Source organism: Epinephelus fuscoguttatus, linkage group LG1 (assembly GCF_011397635.1).
Source record: "Epinephelus fuscoguttatus linkage group LG1, E.fuscoguttatus.final_Chr_v1".
Classification (NCBI taxonomy): domain Eukaryota; kingdom Metazoa; phylum Chordata; class Actinopteri; order Perciformes; family Serranidae; genus Epinephelus; species Epinephelus fuscoguttatus.
The window spans coordinates 33,916,332-33,939,851 of NC_064752.1; the positions used below are offsets into that span (position 1 = coordinate 33,916,332).

Genomic DNA, 23,520 nt, shown 5'->3' on the forward strand with positions numbered 1-23,520 from the left:
ATTAGTCGACTAATTGGTGACTAATCGACTATTTTAGTAGCGGACTTATCGGTTTGTGAACTAAAACCCTTTGGTCTGAGTATGAAACAAGACATTAGATGACATAATTTTAGGGTTTGGGAGAGACAGACCGACATGTTTCAACATTTTAACACATTTTTCGATAAAATGATTTGTCGACTAATGGAAGAAATAATAGACAGATTAGTCGACAATGAAAATAATCGTTAGTTGCAGCCGTACTTTGCAGTATTTGTGGTCCAAGGGATTATCCTGCCCTATTATGAATTTGACACACCAAATAAATGGCATTTAAAGATGACAGACTGCAATTAATAATATTTATTAATGTATGGGCTGATGTTAAATGAAGCCAAAACTAAATGATGATATGAATTTTGATGCAAGTAAGTCTTGCTGCCAAAAGTGGAGTGCATTGGTTGTCTTTTGTTTACCACATTACATTGCACTCTGGCCACACAGATATAGTATAACTAGTATAACCAGAGGGTGGCAGCAAACATCTTGACATAACGTTAATGGCTGCCAGCACTTCTGGTGACATGAGCCATACTTCACATGAAGTTGCCACAGGAAGTGGCTTTAATAATGTTATTGATTGCGTTTGGAATGCGCTTGATGTAGCAAGATGGGAACTGGCATCACAGAGGGATGAAGATAACATGCTGACAGCCACAAGTAACACATTTCAGCAGCGAAGAAGAGCAATTATTTTGAAATAGGCTCCTTGTATGCCCCCATATCCGCCTCCTTATTAACATTTTGTTGACTACTAGTAGTACTAGTACTATTAGTAAAGGTTTTCAAAATTGCCACTAGTTGTACTCGTAGCACTAGTTGCATTTTTATTTAAAACTTCACTAGTCATCTAGCGAATCCATATATTGTCTAAAATACAAGCTCAACCAAGCAAAAAACACAATTAGAATCTATGTGGTAATACTTATTCAAATCAAATACCAGTTTGAGAACTAAAGTCAAACACCAACAGCTATACATATTTCAGGAAAATGATATTTATTGAGATAAAACAGAACAATATTTGTAAGAAAAGTACAACAGTTGTATCAAACACCAACAATAGCAATCATCTGTGGAGTTGAGGGTGTCTAAGGTTTCTGTGGTGTTTGGTGATGCTGAAAAAGGAGCTAACATTCACACAATCACATTGTGGTTGTGTGGATCTTATGACAAACATGTAATGGAGCATGATTAGGAGAGAGACAGAGATGGACATTTCTCAAAATCTACTGGGTCAGGCTGTTACTTTGTGATGGATTAATTAACAGTAAACATGCTCCATCTTCAGTCACAGAAAAAAATACAGTGCAGAACTTTCAATGTGCATGTTTCACATGAAATGAACCCCTCCACAAAAAGTCAGTCATGCACAGATAAGAAAACAATTGCCTCAACAAAGGCTATAACCATCATGTCAATACTCTGGAGCACTGCCCATACCAGATTACTGTTTACAGACTGTGCCAATAACTTCATCCCTACCTATTTCCTATAACAGTTCTCGGTGATTAGACATTTTTGACTTTATATCATTTGCAAAAACACACAAGTCAAATCACTTATTTTTTACCATGATCAAAAAGTTGCATATAACACAATGGCACTCTTCATAAAGACTGGTCTGGATCAACTAGGATGTGATTTGTACATCATCGTATGTATAAAAAAAACCATGAAAACACATTTACAAACATACAGACATAGGCAGACAGTAGAATACTTATAAATAACAGAGAAACCGATCAGATCAAAATTATATACATCCATTCAGGTGTAGCAGACATGTTTATATGTGCTGCCAGACAGATGGAGAGTATCTGGTCAGAGCCATCAGCCTTTACGGAGAGGCAGAAAGAAAAAAGAATATTCTGTTAGGGATTAAGAATAGCTTAATGGTATAGAAAAGGGAGATTTCAAGGTTTGGGTTTATTTCATGTTTTGGTTAGATGGTAGTAAATGTCCAGCTAATTGATCACTTGTTATAAAATAATGAAATTAAAAGTGGTCAGTTCAGTTTGACTGCAACTAAAAAAACAAGCCCTATAGCTGATGTTTTGGGAAAACCCTTAAGTTATCTTAAGTTAAAGGCAAAAACGTCAAATTGGGGATCCTAATTTTCTTTCCAGTGGACACGACTCTTCGTTACAATGACATCAGAAGGACTTCATACCCCAAGGTTCTTTATCTTCCAGATCCAATACTTCTGTCTTCAAAGATGGTAATTTCAACCTAGAAGACAAGTTAGGGAAAATACACAATGCTACATGCATATCGTCTCATATAAATAACAATAAGTGTTCTTTCCTTAGCATAAACAACCATCTATGTTTAATGTACTAACTTCTAGAGCGAAGGATCGTATTTTTAAGGCTGAGAAGCACTAGTTGGTTTAGAAAAGGTGTGTAAAATTAGGTGCACATCAAAGAATAACCTGGCCAGGTGTAGATGGAAATATTTATAGATGAGACAGGCAACATCACCAAAACCTACCAGTAAGCCTATTGTTAATCAGTATAACTTCAGTACTTTTCTACCCAGCTGTTCAGGTGAAGGATACAACTCTGAGGCCTCTCTCTATGGGGTCAGTCAACAGCAACCCCCTGGGAGCATATATCTTCTCGTTCTGGTCCTTAATGTACCTTGCAATCTTCTTTAACACCTAAACACAGAGAGACAGCAACGCACAGATTTAAGATATACATCAACATCTAAACCTGTCAAACCCACCAGAGACGAAAATATTACCTTTTCATAGTGCGTCTCCATACAGAGGAATATTGTATAGGCAGTTAGACACGCCAGGCAGCCCTCCAAATAAGACTTCCCTCCTAGTTTCTCTGCCTCTGCATACAGGTTGTTCAGAGTCTGGATGGTTTCCTCAAACTGCTGCTTATCAAGCTGAAACCACACAAGCAGTTTAGATATTATACACAATCTATTAACATTCATTCAACACTCATATTCATACATGTAAATCCTGGACATACCCTTGACTCAAGTTCAGGGGGGAACTTGGTCTGAAACTTGGAGATGGTTCCTGAGCTGTAGTCTCTCTGGACAAACACCTTGGAGGAGACAGCTGGCTGCTGGAGGTCCTGTAAGCTGTGGGTCTGGACAGACAATCAAAATGTATGTCGTTCGTGAAGAATAGGTATCTGAAGGGTTGGAACAATAGCACCTACTATGAAGCTAGCTACTCCGAAAACTCTGAGAAAAAAACAAGACTCTCATACTAATATCTGACCGATTTTAAAGACTTCGCTACACAGGCTAACATTAATATCAAGCTAACAGCTACATAACAGCTAATGTCTGTGTTTATATCACTAAACCGGTGACAATACTAACATTACCTGTGTGATGCTGGAAATTATGAAACAATACTACGATGTGTAACTTAACAGAATAAGATATTAAATCTACGAATCGCTTATGTTATTGGGGTATCGTTAGCTAGCTAATGTCACGTTAGCTTACGTGTGCTAACCCATCAACGCCGCTGGGAAGTATGGCAATTTTAGCCTTTATCATTATCCAAATCAATAAATCATCCTTAACTTGTTAAATAACTACGTATTAAATTACATGTCAATCTTTAAAATGAATACCCCCCCCAAATCTTACCTCAGCCATGGTGGACGACTCCCCGGAGGCTGATGCGCATCCGATCTTAGCTAACTCCACAAGCCCAGTACGACTTCCGGTCCATTGTTTTCAGAATAAAATTGGCTTTTGCACAAAGGTAGCGATGGTTTAAGTGTAATACGTTGTTTCTATTAAATGTTTTTGTCTTTACAACAGGTGCCCTCACTTGAATAGTTTGAAGCTACACGTGGTTTAAGGATACCATGTAATTCTACCTAAACATTTTGACGAGCCACCAACATTTAAAGCCATTTAGTAAACTCAGTAAGTGACAAATAATGGCAGTCGCTCAGGCCGGCCAACGATAAGTTTCTTATTGACTATGTAACTATACAGGGTAGTATAAATGACAGCTCAATGCCAGTCAAAATTAGTGCTCCTTAATCTTTAAACCAAAACGACCTGTCTCACTTATTTACTTTTGGTGGACTGCTGACAGTACTTCCCTTCACTTTCTAGTTCTGTATTCGGCTTTGCTCAGTTGTAGAAAAATAGCCTCCACTTTCTAGTTAAGACATACCTTTAGATTCACTTTTATTTTGAAGTAGACACGCCCAAACGGAAGTCTCGGATTTTGTCACACATTTTCCCCATTAAGACAATGTTTACGCAATACCCAACTACTTCCCATGATGGACTGTATCAAAAGTGACGATTCTCTTAACTTTGGATCCCGTTTAGAGCATCCTGACATACTTAACCCTCTACAAAAGAACTACTTCATTCCTTTATAGTGTCCATCCAATGTGCATCAGTTATGACCATAAGGTATAGCACACAATGGTAGTTTCACCATACAGCCTTCCAATTCAGGGGGGGAAAAAAAAGAAAAAGATAAGGCAGGTGGAGATGAGGAACTTTATTGAATCATGGTTTTATTCGACTGTTAGTTTACTGATCGTTTAGTCGCCATCGAACAGACCAAAGCCAATATCGTCATCCGATTCCTCAGACTCCTCCTTAACCTCCTCCTTAGCAGCTGGAGCAGCAGCAGTCTCAGCAGCAGCTACAGGTGCTGCGGCAGCAGCAAAAGCAGATGGATCAGCCAGGAACTCCTTGACCTGCAAGACCAAAGTACAAAGTTAATATTCCATTTATACCTAGTCGTTTCCTTGTCATGCAAAACGGATTAAATGATGATTAAACACTTAGGCCTGTCCTGCATGTAAACTAATGTGACAAGTACTGATTTAATGTGCATACCTTGTCTGCCAGGGGGAAGGAGTAGTCAGTCTCCACAGCTACAGCCAGGACTCTCTTGTAGCCATTGATGATGGAGTGTGGGACAGAGGCCAATGTGGGGTAGCCAATCTCCAGACACACGCTAGCGATGTTCCTCACACCCTAAATAAATCACAAGTTTTATATAGTGATCAAATTGCGTGTACAGATATTTCAAAACAAACATGACTCCCAGTGATCTCAATTTAGTTGTAAGGACTGCCTTCTTCACACAAACAGCATCTCACCTCCAGGAATCTGGCTTGCAGAGCAGCCTCTGTGATGTCGAGCACCTCAGGGCTGTAAACACTGCCATTATCATACACTTGCTGGATGATAAGTCCGTAGGAGAAGGGTGAGATGTTCAGCATGTTAAGCAGTGTGGCTTCGCTGGCACCAACCTTATCGCCGGTTTTGATCAGACCGACATCACTCTGGGGACAGAAATGCTAGTTAGTTACTTGTGCAAACAATTTGATGTACATTGGTTTCATAGCTATCCAGCATGGGGCACCCCAAACTGACTGTCAATTAGACAGTGAAACCCCATACCCCAGTATAACAGTTTTCAAACTCACCAAGATTTCAATGGTTCCCCTAGAGATCTTGGTGGTGATGCCCAGAGCCTGGAAGAAAGAGGTCTTCTCAGGACCCAGACCAGTGTTCTGGGCTGGCACAGTCACATCGCAAGGGGCAATGGCTCCAGCACGGGCAGCTGCAGGCACCTGGGTTATTAGAGAGTGTGTTAGTTTAGTATAATACTTTGCAAGAGCTCCATTTGAGTCTAGAGGGCAGGTTTAAACATAGTTAAGGAGAGTTTTGATTCAGTTTTTGAATCAATGTCTGAAACCTTACGTGCCTGGCAGCCAAGGGATGCTGACTGACAGGTATAGCGAGGAAACAGGATGCTGTTTGCAGGGGGAACGACAAAGCAGCACTGCACAAGCTGCACTGTAACTTATCCTGCATCTCAACAGGGTCTGTGAATACTGGTGTTACATGTACAAAACTAAATTCCTCCTATAGTGTTACTGACTACAGCTGCACTTGACTTTACCTTCAAGAGTCATTTGCTAGCACTGATGTTTGAGTAAAATGTTTGAGGTTTCACTCATACCTTGTTGGCCAGCAGCATGTCCCTGACCTCAGCCAGATCCTCCTTGGTGAAGACAAAGCCCACATTTCCTTTAATGTGAGGCAGGAGCCTATCAAATCATAAAACCACCTGTTAGATATGTCAGCAGGCGGTCATTTCTACTAAGAGGAAAAGTTGAAGTGTCTGAAACCTTGCGTCCCTGGTTGTCGGGGGAAGTAGACAGACAGGGATAGCTGGAAACAGGTTATTGTTTGCAGGGGGAACGACAAAGCAGTACCACACAAGCTGCATTGTAACTTATCCTGCTACATGACAACTGAAGACAGCAAACATAGAGGCCATATTAAACTCACTTCTCCAGAGCAGGATTGTTCTCCAGGTGGCCACGAATGGCTTTGCGCATCATGGTGTTTTTACCCATCAGCACCACAGCCTTGCCACGCAGAGACAGACGGATGGTCTGCATCTGCTTGGAGCCCACATTGTCTGCACCCACGATGAAGCATTTTGGAAAGTCATCCAGGAGTTGCTATAAATAGAATAAATATGAATTATAAACACTTAAATGTTTACAGCTATGAAACGTATATAAACAGATTAGATAGTGTGTTAATATAAAACTTACGTAAGCCAAGTCCTACTTACGATGATTTTCATAAAATAGTTGGACTTCCACGTGGCCCTGTCTTCCCTGGGCATCTTTGCAGTGCTTCCAAGGACCGCTTAACAGCTGGTTTAAAGACAAGGTAGTACCTACACCAAAAGAATTAAAACATTAATAGATGTACTTAAAAAAAAACCACACACACAAACCATAGTCTGCGTAGTATCCTTTCACATGTGGTCGACAGCTAACGTAATGTTAGCCGGCTATTAGCAAGCTAACAGGCCGCGCTAGCCTACGTCTAGCCGCCGCAATATAACAGGCAGGACACAAAACATATCAAGGTGCTTGAAGTGTTTATTTCGTAAATCCCCAAACTCAGATATGGTATAATTTCACGAAATATTCCCTTTTTGAATGGTATTCAGATAGGGCAAGAGAAAATCCTTACCGTTCACGATAGGGTCGCGTGAAAGGAAGAGGAAGAGGAAGGGCGCGTGAAGGATATATATGCCGAGCAAGTGACCAATCACAAGAGAGTTTGGGCGGCAGCTACACAGCTATTGGATGGCTGCTTGTCAATCATTTCTGTTGCCAAGCTCTCGCTGTAAGGAAGTCCAACACTACAACCGACAGTCACAGTTCACTGAGGAAATCCGGGGACAACTTCTAACAACAAGTGTGGTCTAAATAATAACGTTTCTGCCTTTCAGTCAAGACTAATGTTTACGGCAGCTCGTACTGATATAGCCTGTTAGCCAGCTAGCTAACACAGCAGAGCAAAACGATGGCAGAGCCGGCTCTACAGCTTCCGTCAGAGGTCTGGAACCACGTTTTCGGGTATCTGTCAGTTGCAGACAAGTTTAGCATCCGGGCATCCTGCAAGTATTTCAAAAAACTTGTCGACCACGGATCTCTTTGGAAAGACTGGTCAGTAGTCCTGTGTTTCCCAAAAGGCTCTTACAACAGTCAGTTCTGGGCCACTCTTCGCCGCAGGAAAGTCAGCAGTGTGGTGGTGAGGAGCACCAGCGCCAAAGACTGGAAACAGCTTGCTCTGTCCCTTCCTGCTCTCAGCACAGTAGTGATGGACCAAAGCTCCCAAGCCAGCCTCGACTGCTTAAAGGACTTTCCAAATCTGAAGCGTCTGGCTATTAGAAAGAGTCCCACTTCTCTTTTGCTGGATGCTTCCACAGTGAACCAACCCCAGCAGCTGACTCACCTCAGCATGTGTGATGTTAGGTTTCCCACCACAGCAATGGACAGCTTCATCGCTGTCATCTCCCAGTTTAAAAACCTTACATCTCTGGTCTGTCATGGGATAAGAATCTCCGAAGAAACAATTTGGATGGTTCACTCCATACTCACCTGCCTGCCTAAGCTGAAGCATCTCTCATTGTCCATGTTGCAGAGAATGTGTGCCTGTCACAGACTTTATCGACCTAACCAATGTCCCAAGTTAGGAGGAGTTGCTGCTGCTGCAGCAGTCTTGTCCAGTTTGGAACTGATCGACTGCATGGAACGTTCATTACCGGGAGATGCAATGAGGCTGATGCCTGATCTGAAGAGTCTTGCTGTTTTTTACAGATATTCACGCGAAGGACTGTCATCATCTTATGACCCTCACCTGAAAACATGGCTGAGTGACCTCCCTCAACTGTCAACCCTGGCCATCTTTAAGGGCCCGTCTGTTGGGAGTTATGTCACCGCCATTCCAGCCACAGTGACCAGTCTCACACTGTGTGTTGCAGGGCTGTCCTCAGAGGACATGGCAGCCGTAGCAGTGCAGGTACCAGATCTCCTGCACCTTCACATAGACCCCTGGCCGTCACATTTGGGAGCTCACACAGGTCAAATCCCACAACTTTTTCCAAAGCTCAGAAGTCTCAAACTTCGCCATGAACATGTACCAGAGAGCGATTTCTTACACCTTCACCAGCTGCGGGACCTGGAACACTTGGAGATTCTGGACAGACGACCACACCTGTCTGAGCTCACTGGCAAGCTCCAGGCTCTCACACAGCACAGACTTCAGGTCACAACCTCTCCTCGCAGGATTGATGTGATGTCTTGTGCTTGTCACATGAATTGAATCGCTGTTTTCGCAGGCCAGTTGCATTGTTGTCATATTGCTGTTTGACCAGTGAAAAACCTGCTGGGAACAAATTAATGTCTGGGGTTTTGACCTTCAGAATATTTTTTTGAACATGCATTTATTTCAAATGTATCTACAAACTTAAAATTCACATGGTGCTCACTGAGTGTTAATCCATTTGCTTTATTGAGGCATCTGTAGTGCCTTGACCTACTCCCCACTGTTCAACTAAATCAGTGGCTCCCAAGCTGGGGTTCTACCCCTATCAAGGGGTTACAAAATAAATGTTAGGGGTCATGAGATAATTAAAAGGTCAGGAACTAAGAAATAACATGTTTCCTCAACACAAAATGATGGTATCTTTTCTCTCACTTAAGGTGAGCATCCCTTTATTTTAAGGAGTTATAAACCAAAAAATTGAGAATCAGTACAAATGCTCTGTAATTCAACTGTCATGCAAAGCACACCTTATAACATGTTTTGACAGACATTTCTGATTTTGTACCTCTTTGCCAAACAGACTGCTTGTGCAGGGCTGGCATTTGTGTTCTTATACATCATGCTTTGGTAACATGTTCATTTCACTGATAACTAAAATCAATGTTTGTAAACTATTTTCTAAAATTTTGCAATTTAAAAAAAAAAAATAAGCACTGATTTTATTACACATACTGTGTTTTAATATTTTTTTTGGAAATTCCTGTATGCTTAAAGGAATACTTCACCCATAAAATGACAGTTTTTATGTAAATCAATCATGCATTGTTACCTTAAATATGTTATTACATGCCTCCATGGAAAACAACGAACATAGCAAAATTATATAAAACATCTGTTCACAAACTGTCACACAACTTGTGCAGTATAATCCAAGTCTCACTTATCCAGTTGTATGCTCAGTACTTTCTTAACTAAGTTTTCGTAACAGTAACACAACATGAATAACTGATAAACAACTGGTCATTTTGTGGGTGAAGTGTTTCTTTAAGATCTGGTTTAATGTGAAACACTGAAACGTACAAGGTATGGTCAAAAATAGAAACCACCAAACATTGCCTGAAATAAAGTACTTATTTTATTTGCAGCAGTTATAATCAGTCAGTAATCAGGACCCACATAGGCTTACACCCCACCCACACAAAGAGCCAGTCAAATCTGTGGCTCATGACAAAACTCAAATGGTAAAAGATCACATGAATGTCTCCATTTACAAAGCAAAGTTTACTTAATCTCATTATAACAGTAAAAGGCTTCGGTTTTTTTTTCATGAATTCTTTGACAGAAGCAAAAACTATAAGGCAATATACTGTAAGCAGATAAATACATATGGGGCAAAATTAACTCATAATTCCTGTTCATTTCCCCCTGCTACTTCCTGTCAATCTGAATCAGCTACAAGTGTACACTATACTGTACTGCTGAATGACTCAGTACAGACAGTTTCTCCTTGGCTTGTCTATTAATTACAGTGTAAACGTTCGGGTGTTCGGAGTAAAGATGCACCACAGCAGACAAAGCCTCTCCCAGAGTTCAGCCCATAAAGAGTCAAATCACAGGAAAGGTTGAAAACTCCACAGTGTATAAGACCTTATTGCATTGACACATTTGGCACATGAGCAAACATCTTAAAGTAAAAACAGTCTGAATGTGGACACACACATTGTGATCAAAATTAAAGACAAGCAATACCCCCCCCCCCAAAAAAAGAACACTCATTGTTTCATATACGCGGCAAAACAGAGCTACATGTAAGATAAAGATGAGTCATTACATAAGGTTTGCTAGAGGCTTGGCCCTGTACTCTGATTCCTGACCAGTTCAAACTAACATCCAGCTTCTGTCAGTGAGCCAAGCGCTGATGTCAACCCAGACAGCAGGATCATAGTTCATGACTCATAATAAAAAGGTAATAAGGGCTGCGTTTCCTTGGAAGTGTGACACACTGGAATCAAAGCTGGTATGTGTCGTGTGTGTGAGAACAGGGTAAATTATTGTTAGCCTACATGCCAATAGAGCCAGCTCTTTGCATATCAGTGTGAGCCCAAACAGCTCAAAAATATATATATGTATATTTTCATCAAAACGGTGGCAAAACACAGTTCTGTCACAAAGTCGAGCATATTACAGGTATACAAATTTAGATTCTGATTGTAACAGCAACTGGCAGCGAGTGCTGATAAAACTCCACGTAAAAGAAAGCATGCTTCTCATCCAAATGCACAACCATGTTTTAAATCTTGAACCAGCCTTATTAATAGATTTAATACAGTGATAAAGTCACAACAGTAGCAATAGTAAAATATGGGAAAAAAAGTTGAACTGAAGCATTGTTTATTCTGAATCAAATTCGTCTGAATATATTCTGAGTGGGTACATACAGCAGGAAATTCTCCACTTTTCAAAGTGGGGTAAAGACAATCAGCTCTGTTTTGGCTTGTTTTACATTGTACCACAAGTTCAACACTAATAACTGTAGTACAATATTATTCTTATTGACCTACTTTTCATCATCATCAGTCGCGACTGTTTGATTTTATTTGAGCATTTATGTAAATGACACAACACACACTTTGCGGTAGGAAAGTAAAAACAAAGTTGCTACAGGGAAAAAAGTCCATGTGTTGATGTGTATGTTTGATGTCACTCCCAATGGGAAATGATCAACCTACAAGAGCACAAATGTGAGTGTAATGTACACTAAAACTGAGAAAACACCCAGGTTCATTTTCATAGTAAAACAGTAGAAAAATAAGGACTAATATCTCGCCGACACCTTTAAATGCACCTTAAGACGGTCTCATCAAGAGATCTGGTGTTGGAGTGTGCAAAGAGTTTGAACTGGTATTCTAAAGACGTGAAGAAAAAGACGGAGGAGTTTGTGTGTGTGTGTGTGTGTGTGTGTGTGTGTGTGTGTGTGCATGTACATACGGAGTGTTTTCATGGTTATATTTTAAAATGGCACCTCAACAGTTTCCAAAGCTAGAAAAATACATTTTGTTTCATAGATTATTCCAACACTCATTGGCTTAACACTAAACACTCAACATATTCCAAACCTGCTCAACTCTCCATGGTCCATGCAATCAAGCAGCTGTCTCCTAACTGCATAAAACCACCATAGGGTGCAAAGTCTTGCCCTGCAATGGGGGGGATTAAATCATTTATACATCAGGGCTCTGGGGAAGTGTTAATTCGACACCCATTTGCTCATATATGTACACACGCATGAGGGGGAAATAAGCGTAGTTTCTTTGCTGCACACAGGAATAAAACTCTAAATAAAAATCTCTTTGGGCTTTGTTAAAAATGTCTTTAGCAAAAGTGTGAAACGCCAAGCCTGAGAGGTTGGACAGCAGGGAAGTCCCTTCAGTGTCAGGGGTCAATAGTCAGAGACGTTTCTCACCTTAAGGATGTGATCCACCAACGCCCTCATTCTCAACAAACACTTCACTGACTCATTCATGCTAGACACGTGAGTGCACACACACGTGCATTCAGACATAAATGTGTAGATGCGTGTACACACACATTTATATACAAACACACAGTCTAACTGAAGAGTTTAATAAAGCAGCCTTGGCAGTAGGGCTTGTCGTTCTGCTCCTTGAAGGTGCCTTTGTTGAGCTGCTTGAGGCAGAAAGCGCACACGAAATGCTCTGGGTGAAACTTCTTGCCCATGGCTGTGATGCAGCGGCCGGTGATGGGCTTCTGGCAGCCGGAGCACAGCGAGCCGCGCCGCTCGTGGTAGTGCGACTCACAGTACGGCTGGCCATCGTGGTCAAAGAAGCTGCCGTTTATGAATGGGGTGAAGCACTCCTGGAAAATCAGAAGAGAAAGGGTAGAATTCATGATGATGGGTTGACACAAAAATGGCCACTTTCTTTTTAGGTATGTCAAGTGACTCACCCTGCAGACAAAGCATTCAGGGTGCCAGAGTGAGTTGAGAGCAGAGATGTAGTTCTCCAGGATGGCACGAGCACAGCCACCACATTTAGGGGCAAACATGTCAAAGTAGTCCTTTCTGCAGAACGCCTTTCCATCCTTCTCATGGAAACCTAGAGGGCAGCAAAGACACACAGTGACTCTCTCCTCGATCTTGTTTTGATAATGAAAATGCAGCACTACTCTTTGTCTACACAAGCCAGGTGCTGTTAGTTATTGATGATCTTTTGGTACCTTCTGGTCCGAAAAAGGCTCCACACTGGGCACAGAAGAAGTGCTCTGGATGCCAAGTCTTGTCCAAAGCAGTCACAACTCTCTGTGAAACAAAGGAGAACCAAATGGTCAGTCATTCAATTTCTGCAGAGGGGTGTGACACACAAACAGCTGGGGAAAAAGGTGGTTCCTCATGTTTCTCTACAAGAGAGTGAGCATACAGTACAAGCATGTCTGTCATTGTGGGGGGGAAACCAATACATCAGTAAGTCAGAGGCCAGGAGAGGGCAGACACGGTCCACAGAGGCAGTGTGGGAGGTGCTGGAATGCTCTGACTGTTACCTCATGTTTTCCAGGCCTGATAGCATTTCTCAACAGCTTCAGCTGGAAGCACATTCATACTGTCCATGTAACACAAGATTTTAAAACATCCACAGCTGCTGAGTTTCTGCAGCAGGGCAAGAATTACTCATTATTAACTACATGTCGGAGAACAAGCGATTCTTGGCTTTGCCACCAGGGGGTGCAGTGTTGAAAAAGCAGGGTGGGAGGGCTATGTTCAACATTCATTATCTGGACAGATAGATGCAGAGCACCTTAACTGAAAAGGCTACAACAGGGTACAAAAACACTGCATGTAAATGGGCCACTGCGTTAAATGAAACTAGTGGTTGTGTGCCTCCGCCAAACAGTCAGGTTGCAGTTACAGTTCACATTTGTGTCTGTCCAGACTTATTTTATACAGTCTATGGTCCAGACTCATGTAGCCATTAGAGTTGACACCCAAGATTAGCGTAACCAAAATCAGTATCTGAACACATGTCTCCCCCTCTGTTTCTGAATTATGATGTTGAATAATGGCCATTATTTTCATATGAATCCTTGAGTTATGGCCAACATGTTTTGTGAGATCACAGAGACCTTGACCACCAAAATCTTATCAGTTCATTGTTGGGTCTGAGTGGACGTTTGTGCCAAATTTAAGGAAATTCCCTCAAGGCGTTCTTGAGATATTGTGTTTACAAGAATAGGATAGAGGTTAGGACAAACTACAAAACAGAATAAATGTCTCCAGCCACAGCTATCACCAGCCCGCAGGCATAAAAAAAAAAATCTGGTCCAAAACCATAAAACTATTGAGCAATTCACCTTTTTCCTTTACTTATTAATTAGAATTCCAGTGGCTCCTTCAGGCAACGAAATACTACCTGCAACTACTAGATATCATCTTAGATTTTGGATACTGTAATATCCAAAGGGTTGTCTCTTCCTGGTTTTAAAGGCTGCATTACAGTAAAGAGATGTAATTTTCTGAACTTACCAGACTGCTCTAGCTTTTCTATTATTTGCCTTTACTCACTTTGTCATTGTATCCAAATTACTGATGATTATTTATCAAAAATCTTGTGTAAATATTTTGTGAAAACACCAATGTCAATCCTACAGTTTCATTGCAATATCGAGATATTTGGTCAAAAATATTGTGATATTTAATTTATTCCACATCACCCAGCCCTGTCTGCAACCTAAGTAAAAACCCAAGTTCACAAATGGCTTGCCAAACACAGAAGGAAGAAGAGAAATAAAGGAGCAGTGAATTAGAAAACCTTGGAAGTAACTCATGTTGGCCTTTCCCCAGGTTAATGTCCACTGTCTACTTCCCTCCCAGAACCTCTGGCATTGTGTATGTGGCTGTGTGTATTTGAGGGTGTGTATGTGTGTGTAAGAACAAAGGCTAAAAACGCCTGAAAAAAGTGTGTCATCATGAGGAGCGCTGACAAGACAGAGAGAGAGAGAGGAGTGTAGCATGTAGTGAGAAAGACAGTCTATGTGCACAAAGCAACTACAACGCCCCTTACCTCTACTGCCTCTAGGATTGAGAATGTGTGCGTGCGTGCGTGCGTGCATGTATGTGTGTGTCTGTCTAATCAACTCTCAATGTCTGCTTGAGAAATAAAGGCAATTTCCGACAGGCAGTGATTTTTCCAGTAAGGCCTTAATCCATTAAGTTATGAATAAATAAATATCATTATCCCCCCATCCGCGCTGTACAGTGTGTGTGTTTGTGTTTGTGTGTGTGTGTGTGTGTGTGTGTGTGTGTGTGTGTGTGTGTGTGTGTGTTAATGTATGCATTACTAACATCCAATATGGGTCCATTACAGTAGTGGCATCGCGGCGAGAACAGGTTGTGGTAGTCTTTCTCACAGTAAGGCTGCCCCTCGCGCTCAAAGAAGTTCCTGGAGCCTATCTCCTCCTGGCAGTGGGTGCACACAAAGTGCTCCGGGTGCCATGTTCTGCCCATGGCAGTCACCACCTGGTGTGGGGAGGCACAGTGCATTAAATTGAGATGAGCTTCTGAGGGGAAAGACCTGGCGCAGCAGAGAAAATCACTGCAGCCTTGCATGCAAGAAGCAAAGGGGATATGCAGTCAGCAGCAGATGCACATCACAGAGCTCAATATTTTACAAAGAAAATAGTTATACATTCCAAATATTCCCAGAACATTTCAGTAGGATCACGACTCACAGAAAATGTTTGTGTTTCTTTAAACAGAAGTTTCAAAGTAAGTAAGTTAGTAAATGCAATAAAACACAGAATAAAAGCTTCATATTTTATATTGCTCCACTTATTCGTTGCCAATTAAATAAGAGCTGAATTATTGATAGATTGACTGGCTTGGACCTCAAGCAATCAGCACAGTCTGAGATATGTGGAATATGAGCCAACACTGCACAACCAATCCAACTCGGGCAAATACATCTGGGTTTGCAATCTTACTTTCCCCACATCTCAACAAAAACAAAGCTATGATGATGGTTTATAAGCTTATTATGTTTCCCTTGGTAATTAATGTCTTTAAAACACAGAAATTATGACTGCATATGTAACTAAAAGCATGCAAGTTTGAATTCAGTATGTGCACTAACTGATGTCTCCACTGTGCATAATTCAGTGTTTTTATCACCTGTCCAACTATGGGTTTCTTGCAGGCTCCGCAGACACCTTTAGCCACCGTCTGGACACCGAGTCTGTTGAGGTCGGATTGCAAGCTTCCCAGCATGTTGTCCAGCTTGTTGGCTGGTTTGGGGGGACCGGTGGGAGACGTCTTCCCCTGGGACTGGATCTGATGGAGAGGAACCAAACTGGCTTCATTATACTATTCACATAATTTTGGACGATCATTTTTTTGGACTTACCTCCTTGTCATATTTTGTAAACAATATATAATATAATTCTTTAATGTAACCGCCTTACAATAGTCCCACTCAGGATTGATGGTGGTGCGATGAGTAAACAATCTAGATGGTGGTTAGCTATCTCCTCCTTCCCATAGACAGAGAGAAAATACCAAGACAAGCCATGGACATACCAACCAGGATATAATATGTTCTTATCAACCCCAGTGCACGTTTGTAGGCTTTGATTATGACTCTCCAGTATCACTTTTGTGTGTGTGAATGTGTCTGGCTACTGAAATGTAAGCAAACACAAACCTTCTCAGATGGTGTCGTTATTGGAGCTTTATGACTCTTACATACCACTGAGAGAGAAAATAGCGTATCTGCTCCATGTATTCTCTCACACACAAATAAAATAGCCAGTCATCTCACTGAGCCTTCGACGTGTGCAATTATACTGTAGCACTCGTTTCAACCTTCTGCTCTACAAGTCTTCACCAAATCATTCCAGTAAAGACACTATGGGTTCTAAAAGAGGGAATGGTACCTCAACATGCTGCTATCTAACCCAGTGGGACCTGTTGACGGAAGTCCTGTGGAACATGCTATAATTGTGGTGGTAACTGTGCTGTCATGTGGCAGATTAGGTTTCAGTTGCACTGCGAGCCGACCATTCCTGCGCATGGCAGGACAGTTAGTGTAACGAGAACATGAGGGGGTTACACTCCTCTTGCCTCTAAGCTCTTAAACTCTGCGCTCCACTCTGAACACACAGCCCATGGCGCCGTCAGATGTCAGAATTAGAAAAGTGGCTCAGTCTCTCCAGCCTGAATGTCAGCAACCCTTATAACCTGGACTGGTTGGATTTCAGACAAAGCTTTAGAGGAGGCTACCTTTTGCAACTTGGCAGGATGGACACCAGTGGTTGACAACAGAGCCAAAGGACAAAGAAATTATACAGCTCACGTAAATACAGAGGTGCAACTGCTTGGATTTGAACCAAATAACCCACAAACAGGCTCAAGTAAAAGTTTAGAGGGAGGTCAAAGAAGAGAAAGATGAACAAAGGTGATCCGTGCCTGCATTGGTGGGAAGATAGGGTCATACTCGGTCTGACAACCCACTGATACAAAGACCTTGGGAGGCGGAGGTGGCGTGACAGGCTTGGGAGGGGGGCTAGGTGATGGAGGGGGCTGGACAGGGGGAGGCGTAGGCTCCCTGGGGGGAGGAGTAGGCTCCCTGGGGGGAGGAGTAGGCTCCTTGGGAGGAGGAGGGGTGGGTTCTCGAGGAGGGGGAGGGGTTGGAGGGGGAGGAGGTAGTGGTGGAGGAGTGTGCTTGACTGGGGGTGGCTTTTTGGGTGCTGGGGGAGATTGCGGAGGGGGGAGGACTTTTCTCTGTGGGGCAGGTGATTCTGGAGGGATGATGATCTGGGGGAAAGAAGGAAAAAGGAAACAGCAAAGAGAGGAGAGCAAACAGAACATACAGAAACAGAAGTCAGAATAAGGAAAAGGAAATGGTAATTGAAACAAAATTAGCAAGACAAACTGAACAGTGACTGCCAAAGCAGCAATACTATTTTTATGGTGATATGATGAAACATCATATATTTTGATATTTGCCAGTTTAACCATAGGCCAAACAAATAAAAGCTCAACTACGAGAGGAACACATAGTTTTCAGCTCTTGGTTTAATGTGGTCCAAGAGTAGCACTGAATCCTGCTGTGCGCCCTAAGGTCTACCTTATCCACAGATGGCTGGGCCCTTTCTTCCCGTGTTCGCTGTGGGTTGGACATGACGATGACTCCCTCTGTCATCCAATCATCTGGCTGTTGTTTACGCTTGCGCTCCATCCGCCCAATTCCCAGTTTCCCCTGAAGCTCCTCAATGAGTCGGTCTTGCGAGTTGCTCTTATTCACAATGATCGGTCCCATTTTGCGTCGCAACATTCCCTCCCTGAACATTGGATGCACATTGGAGGTCTCTTTGGTGCGGCGGATAACCGACTTGAGCTGGAGAGTAGATGATATCAGGAGGTGTGGTTGGGCCACTCACCAGAAAGTCCATGTTGGGTTACAAACACAAGCAGGCCGGGCCAAGTACAGGAAGTCTTATTCAAGTGGCAAAAATGCTCAAGCACTGGCTCCAGAACCTACTTTGGTCAAACTGTTCTGGAGGTTTTGTCAGGCACTTTGTTTTTCCAATCAGATTTGCCTGCAGAAGCAAAGCACAGCCCTCCATTCCATTCAAATCCATTCTCTACTGTCAAGACTACTTCAAACTACTCAGGTATCTGTGCCACAGCATGCCGGATAGCTGAGATCAAGACAACACAGGTCTATCACAAGATGCTTGCACATCAGTATGTACATGCCAAAGCAAGGCCAAAGCGCAAAAAAGCAAAGTTCTTATGTGTTTTTTCTTCCTTTACATGTGCATGTTCTTAGTGCATTTATGCATTAGCAAAAAAGAAAAATATCCACACTGTCTTCTGTATTGACACCATCACTGATTTAAAACACATTTTGTGCATCATCCACTGGTTGCGTAAACATGACAGGCCAGGCCCTGTGATGAGCATAGCAATGTTGACTGAAGCAAGTAGGGGCGTGCGGAAATATCCTTTCAGCAAACCTTTCGACATCAGCCACAACAGTCTCTGCAGGGAGATTTTTCCCTTAAGCAATTTGCGATTGCTATGCAATGACACCACATGCATCACGCCAAACTGAGGAATTTCTCTTCATGAAGACACTTTGTGTTTTGTACTTTTGCACAGCTCCTTGAATATTTGTAGGAGCCGCTCTCCCAGAATAAACTTATTTTGGCAACTAGAGATACAGTGATACACTGTGCTTGAAATATTATCTAACACAGCCATTCTTATCAGAGATAATTAATATATAGGCCACATGGCCAAATAATAGAAAGACCACATGTGGTACTAAAGCCTCTCTAGCTTTTTGCCAGCAGCTTATTTTGGGAGAGTCGAGTTGAGCGTCCTACTTGGCCAGAAGCTGATAGTCGCTCGACAGCAGAGGGCTGCTGTGTGGGAAGGTCCAGCGTTGCATCTGGTGTCCCGGGGCAGGTGGAGGGGGTGAAACACTCGTCCATCCAGCTGGACTCAGTCATGGGTGTCAGGGTTCCCTCTCGGCTGAGATCAGGGTAAATTCCATCTTCTTCCTCCCAAGATCTGTCTTCATCTCCAGGCATAATGGAAGCAGGTGGCTGGTTCATACTCAGTTGGGTGGAGTCAGGGGCTAAGAGTCTGTCTAAAGCTTCATCTAATAAAGGCTCCCGACATGGCCATGTTACATCCAGCATCTCACCTCCTTTCTTTTGTGTAAGAGGGGAAGACAGGCTATTTGATGGTACATTGACAGATGGAACTGGTGAAGCTCTGGGACTGCTGGCGCCTGTAATTGTGTAACTTTTTCTGATGACTGAAGCAGGACTTTTGGGAACTGTCACTGGACTTGAAAGCCTTGGGAGTATTATTGGGCTAGCATTCTTTGGCAATGTCTCAGGACTAGAACTCTTGGGTACGCCTGATGAACTAGAGATATTAGGGACTGTCACTGGACTCGCAATCTTTGGAACTGGACTTGAAAGTCTTGGAATTGACACTGGACTAGCACACTTGGGAACTGTTTCTGGACTTGCGCTCTTTGGGGCGGTTACTGAACTGGAGATATCAGGGAGCATCACTGGACTTGCACTTTTTGGAACAGGACTTGAAAGCCTTGGAACTGTGACTGGACTATGACTTATGGGAACTGGACTTTTAGGGACTGGGCTTGGGTTCTTGTCAGACTGACTTAGACTGGAGCATTTAAGATCAGGGGGACTAGGACTCTTGGTTCTATGAATGGGACTAGGGTTTATGGACACAGTAACAGGACTAGGGCTCTTGGAAACAACTACTGGACTGGAGCCCCTGGCAGTGGGAACTGGACTAGAACTTTTCCCAACAGTAACAGGGCTTTTCTCAAGTGGACTTGAGACTTTACTAGCAGAGACTTTAGTGACTGCCATATGTGTAGGGCTGCTGCCTTCAGTTTGACTAGGAGGCTTTGTGGTACTAGAGATACTGAGGCTCTCCAGATGAGAGATCTCAGAGGTGACACTGCCACCATCATCCATCTGTTGGATCTGTGAGTACTGAAGGCTCTTAGATGCTGTAATGACTACAGTGGAACCAGCTGAAGATGAAGGGGCTGAACAACCATCTTCATCTATATGGAGTTCCAACGGAAGAGGAGTACACGAGGGAGTAGTGAAACTAGAAGGTAGAAGAGTATCCACTGAACCAATATTAGGATTTATAGATGGAGCAGTTACTAGGGAACCAGCTTCCAATGAAGGGTCTACAGCCTCCTGATTCACAGACAACTGAGAGTCAGACTGAATTGGGTGCCATGATGTAATGATGACAATGTACAAACAAAGACAAGACATAAACAGTGGTAGAGAAAAGAGAATAGAAAAAAAAAACACTGAGAATGATGGGAATGAACAGAAAAGTTGTTTCACACACAAAGCCAAGCAGGGGAAGAGCACGCTTAATTGTCTTTCAGCACAAATTTAGGGCATTTCCATATTGGGTACACTTAATTCGAACTGTGCCCGAGTACGATTGACGCTCTCTCCATTTCCCTGCCACTCAGCCTTCAGATTAGTAATGTTGTTCCATACCCAATTACACTTACATCATCATTTACGCGACATTTTTGTTGTGCTACACTGTCAAAAAGGCTGCCATAAGGGTGCCAGCAAGATAAAGCTCTGCTCCTGACTGGATAGGGGACCATTACTGTCAGGTGCAGAGCTTGCCACCTCCTACTGGAGTTCTGACTGCAGGTTGAAGGCGGCAGAGAAGCCGATCTGGGCCTGTCTGCGTCAGGCTGTGCTGCTGTTTGAGGCATCAGCAATAAATTGAAACTGTTTCATAACCAGTTAAAAACTCCTTGTAGTCACTTTAAATAGCAGTCTACTTGGTGTTCACACCTGATGCGTACCATACCGGAGTACGTATCAACCACACTCAAGACCTCCTTTTCAAGTAGACTCGGGCATGGTGCGCCGATTCATACCCGGATATGGTACACAGTTTAAACGCTAATCAAACAAACTGGACTTTAGGGTCATGTGTACTCGGATCCAAGCCCGGGTCTCTGATGTTGATTGCTGCCCTCAGACAGCGGACAAAATCATTTCAAATCTTCAAAATTTCTTAAATTAACACTTTAATGGCAAAGTCTCACAAAAACTATACACTCTAATCTTTACAATGATAACATTTGTTTCCTTGTGTTAATGGTCTTTAAAGGGAAATGTTATGTCATTGCATTATGTTATGTTGTCAACATACACTGAATTTGTTTTGTCAACCCCACAACTTTCTCTATGAATGCCAGCTTACAACAAAACTGCACAGTAGAACAATGTAGCACAACAAAATCTAAATGCCATCTAGTATGATTTCTTTTTTTTTCATCAAGCATTACAACAACATAAAAGTACATTTGAAAGTAAAAGCTATTTGTTAATTACTGGTCAGTCCTATAATGTTTTGTTCCATCCAGTAAAAGCTGGTCCAAAATAAAGGGCAGGTTTAAAACAAGAAATAATTCTTTTATCATTTGAGGTAAATTAACTGCATTTATGCCACTGCAACATGGCAAAAGTTTGTGGTTCAGTTAAACATTTCTATTGTGGAACATAGCAGGCAGCAGCAGCGGTTCATGTGACATTACAAAGCCACAAATATGGAAAACACACTGAATAAAATTAGTCTGATCCTGCATCCTACTTTCCACAATTTACAGTCATGCCATCCCCTAAACATCTGCAGCACAGTCCCTAACAGTTCCACGATGCCAAAAATAGACATCCTCCATCCAGTATGCAAACCCCCATGACCCAAAAATCTACCCACTTCCATACTCACATTGCTTTGGACTTTGAAGTCAGACAGGGAGGCCATTAGCTCATCCAGCTCTCGTGTGGCAGAGGAGGCAGACATTCGGGCTTGCTGCTGTGATGGTGTTTCCTCTTGTCCATCTGTTGGTTCGTCTGACACAGCCAACGGTGTGGGACTAAACAAGAAGAGAATGCCATCAACTATATTTACTGTGGGCTTTCCACTTAATATGTTACTATAACAATCTCATTCAAATAACTGCAATCAATGAGATCATTTTAATGTTGCTTTAATAATTTGTCACTTACATGGGTGAGGGCACGGAACTTTCCAGCTCATCCAGAAGGCTCTCTACACTTGGTCGTACATCCTCGATTCCTCGAGCTCCTGCACTGCGTTTGGGCTTGTCCAGCACAGGTGGAGGAACCTTGCCTGCAGTAGAGACGCCATTCTCCTGGACGCTGTGGATGATGCTGCTGGCAGGCAGCGGAGGAGCTGCTTCTTCTATTACAGACAAAATGTTAAATTAATTTCCTTCATGGATCCACAGTTATCATGTTGTAAACTACCAAACACTAAAGGCTGTTTTTACACAGAGATCCTGCAATACTGCTGCAACAAAGACCCTTCATCATGTCAGCTCTGTTTTTTTACACAGAACAAAACAGTGCTGGCATGATGCCGCCCCAGTGTGTGATTTAAGATAGCAAACCAGCATTCCAGGAGCAAAGTAGATGTGACAGGCGTGACATGTAACACAACAGTGTCACTGCTACTGTGACATATAACATACTTGTCTGGCAGCATAGCATGGCAATAACAATCATTTCATGTCACTGTTATATGTTAGTTGATGTCATCCTCTGTTCAGAGAGAAAGGAGCTCCCGAAACATATTGTTTGCCCAGATTGTGTACATTTTCGGTTGCCGTTCTTTTTTTTTTTTTGAGTTAGCTGCTAACTGCTGCAAGCTGCTTGTTAAATCTCCCAGTAGTAGGTCAGACACATAGCATGTCACCAAAATGTCACACCCGGCTGGTCCTGCCAGCTCACACTTTTTACACAGACCTCGATTCAGCATTGTTGCTACCTCTGCTGCCAGCTCCAAGGCAGAAAAATTGTCCCCCATTCTGTGTTTGTACAATTTATACAGAACAGCAAGGCAAAATAACATTCCCACCTTGAACAGGCTGTGTAAAAAAGGAGCTTAAAACACAGTGAGAAAGGGACATCCCTGTGTCATACCACAAAAACAATAATGCCAAATTTAGATAGTGACATCCGAGAAACATAAGAGAGCATTTTGTAAACTGTAAAGCAATCTTTTTGTGTACCTTCTGTGGCGAAGGCAGGGGTGCTTTGTTGGACAGCATTGAGCTCCAACAGCAGGCGGTCCAGCTCAGACAGGTTGCTGCCCATCGATGAGTTCATGGCAACAGCTGATGACTCACTACTCTTCTGCTTATTAGGGAAACTGTGCAGAGTAGAGAGAGGAACCAATATGCATCATCAACAGAGGTACAGACTGAGAGGGTTGCTATATTCTGACACTGGTATGATTTGGAG

The 23,520-nt window shown here is 42.5% G+C and overlaps 3 protein-coding genes and 1 non-coding gene across 8 annotated transcripts in view; all 4 read right to left on the reverse strand.

The window, feature by feature from the left end:
• Positions 1-1,017: 1,017 nt before the first annotated feature.
• Positions 1,018-3,782, reverse strand: golga7 (golgin A7). 2 transcript variants are annotated; one of them, XM_049571317.1, is made up of 5 exons: positions 3,667-3,782; positions 3,030-3,152; positions 2,788-2,940; positions 2,600-2,701; positions 1,018-2,271 (listed from the first exon to the last, which is right to left on the reverse strand). In XM_049571317.1, exons 1-5 carry the CDS (start codon positions 3,673-3,675, stop codon positions 2,224-2,226), a joined length of 435 nt encoding a protein of 144 aa, XP_049427274.1. In that variant the 5' UTR covers positions 3,676-3,782; the 3' UTR covers positions 1,018-2,223. The 2 variants fall into 2 exon arrangements, with proteins under 2 accessions (XP_049427274.1, XP_049428067.1); XM_049572110.1 differs by lacking the exon at positions 3,667-3,782 and adding an exon at positions 3,520-3,588.
• A 749-nt stretch (positions 3,783-4,531) lies between these two features.
• On the reverse strand, positions 4,532-7,198 carry rplp0 (ribosomal protein, large, P0). 2 transcript variants are annotated; one of them, XM_049601216.1, is made up of 8 exons: positions 7,060-7,198; positions 6,650-6,757; positions 6,358-6,533; positions 6,026-6,113; positions 5,487-5,633; positions 5,157-5,342; positions 4,891-5,031; positions 4,532-4,748 (listed from the first exon to the last, which is right to left on the reverse strand). In XM_049601216.1, the coding sequence occupies exons 2-8, from the start codon at positions 6,701-6,703 to the stop codon at positions 4,590-4,592; spliced, it is 951 nt and encodes a 316-aa protein (XP_049457173.1). In that variant the 5' UTR covers positions 6,704-6,757; positions 7,060-7,198; the 3' UTR covers positions 4,532-4,589. The 2 variants fall into 2 exon arrangements, with proteins under 2 accessions (XP_049457173.1, XP_049419697.1); XM_049563740.1 differs by lacking the exon at positions 7,060-7,198 and having other exon boundaries at positions 6,630-6,756.
• LOC125898281 (small nucleolar RNA SNORA63) lies at positions 5,748-5,877 on the reverse strand. Its single transcript, XR_007450613.1, has one exon. It is a non-coding gene; the product is annotated as a small nucleolar RNA SNORA63 (small nucleolar RNA).
• Positions 7,199-9,757: 2,559 nt separating the features above from the next.
• The window catches only part of LOC125878539 (paxillin-like), a 36,885-nt gene continuing 23,122 nt past the window's right edge, over positions 9,758-23,520 (reverse strand). For 2 of the 3 annotated variants that reach the window (XM_049573698.1, XM_049581601.1), the window contains exons 4-14: positions 23,289-23,428; positions 22,264-22,459; positions 21,983-22,130; positions 19,039-20,436; positions 17,775-18,044; positions 17,114-17,461; positions 15,821-15,979; positions 14,996-15,169; positions 12,877-12,958; positions 12,607-12,755; positions 9,758-12,516 (exon numbers count right to left, since the gene is read on the reverse strand). In XM_049573698.1, the coding sequence (XP_049429655.1) occupies positions 12,250-12,516; positions 12,607-12,755; positions 12,877-12,958; positions 14,996-15,169; positions 15,821-15,979; positions 17,114-17,461; positions 17,775-18,044; positions 19,039-20,436; positions 21,983-22,130; positions 22,264-22,459; positions 23,289-23,428 (3,331 nt within the window). In that variant the 3' untranslated portion in view covers positions 9,758-12,249. The remainder of the gene's footprint in view (positions 12,517-12,606; positions 12,756-12,876; positions 12,959-14,995; positions 15,170-15,820; positions 15,980-17,113; positions 17,462-17,774; positions 18,045-19,038; positions 20,437-21,982; positions 22,131-22,263; positions 22,460-23,288; positions 23,429-23,520) is intronic. The other variant, XM_049589504.1, reaches the window with a different exon arrangement.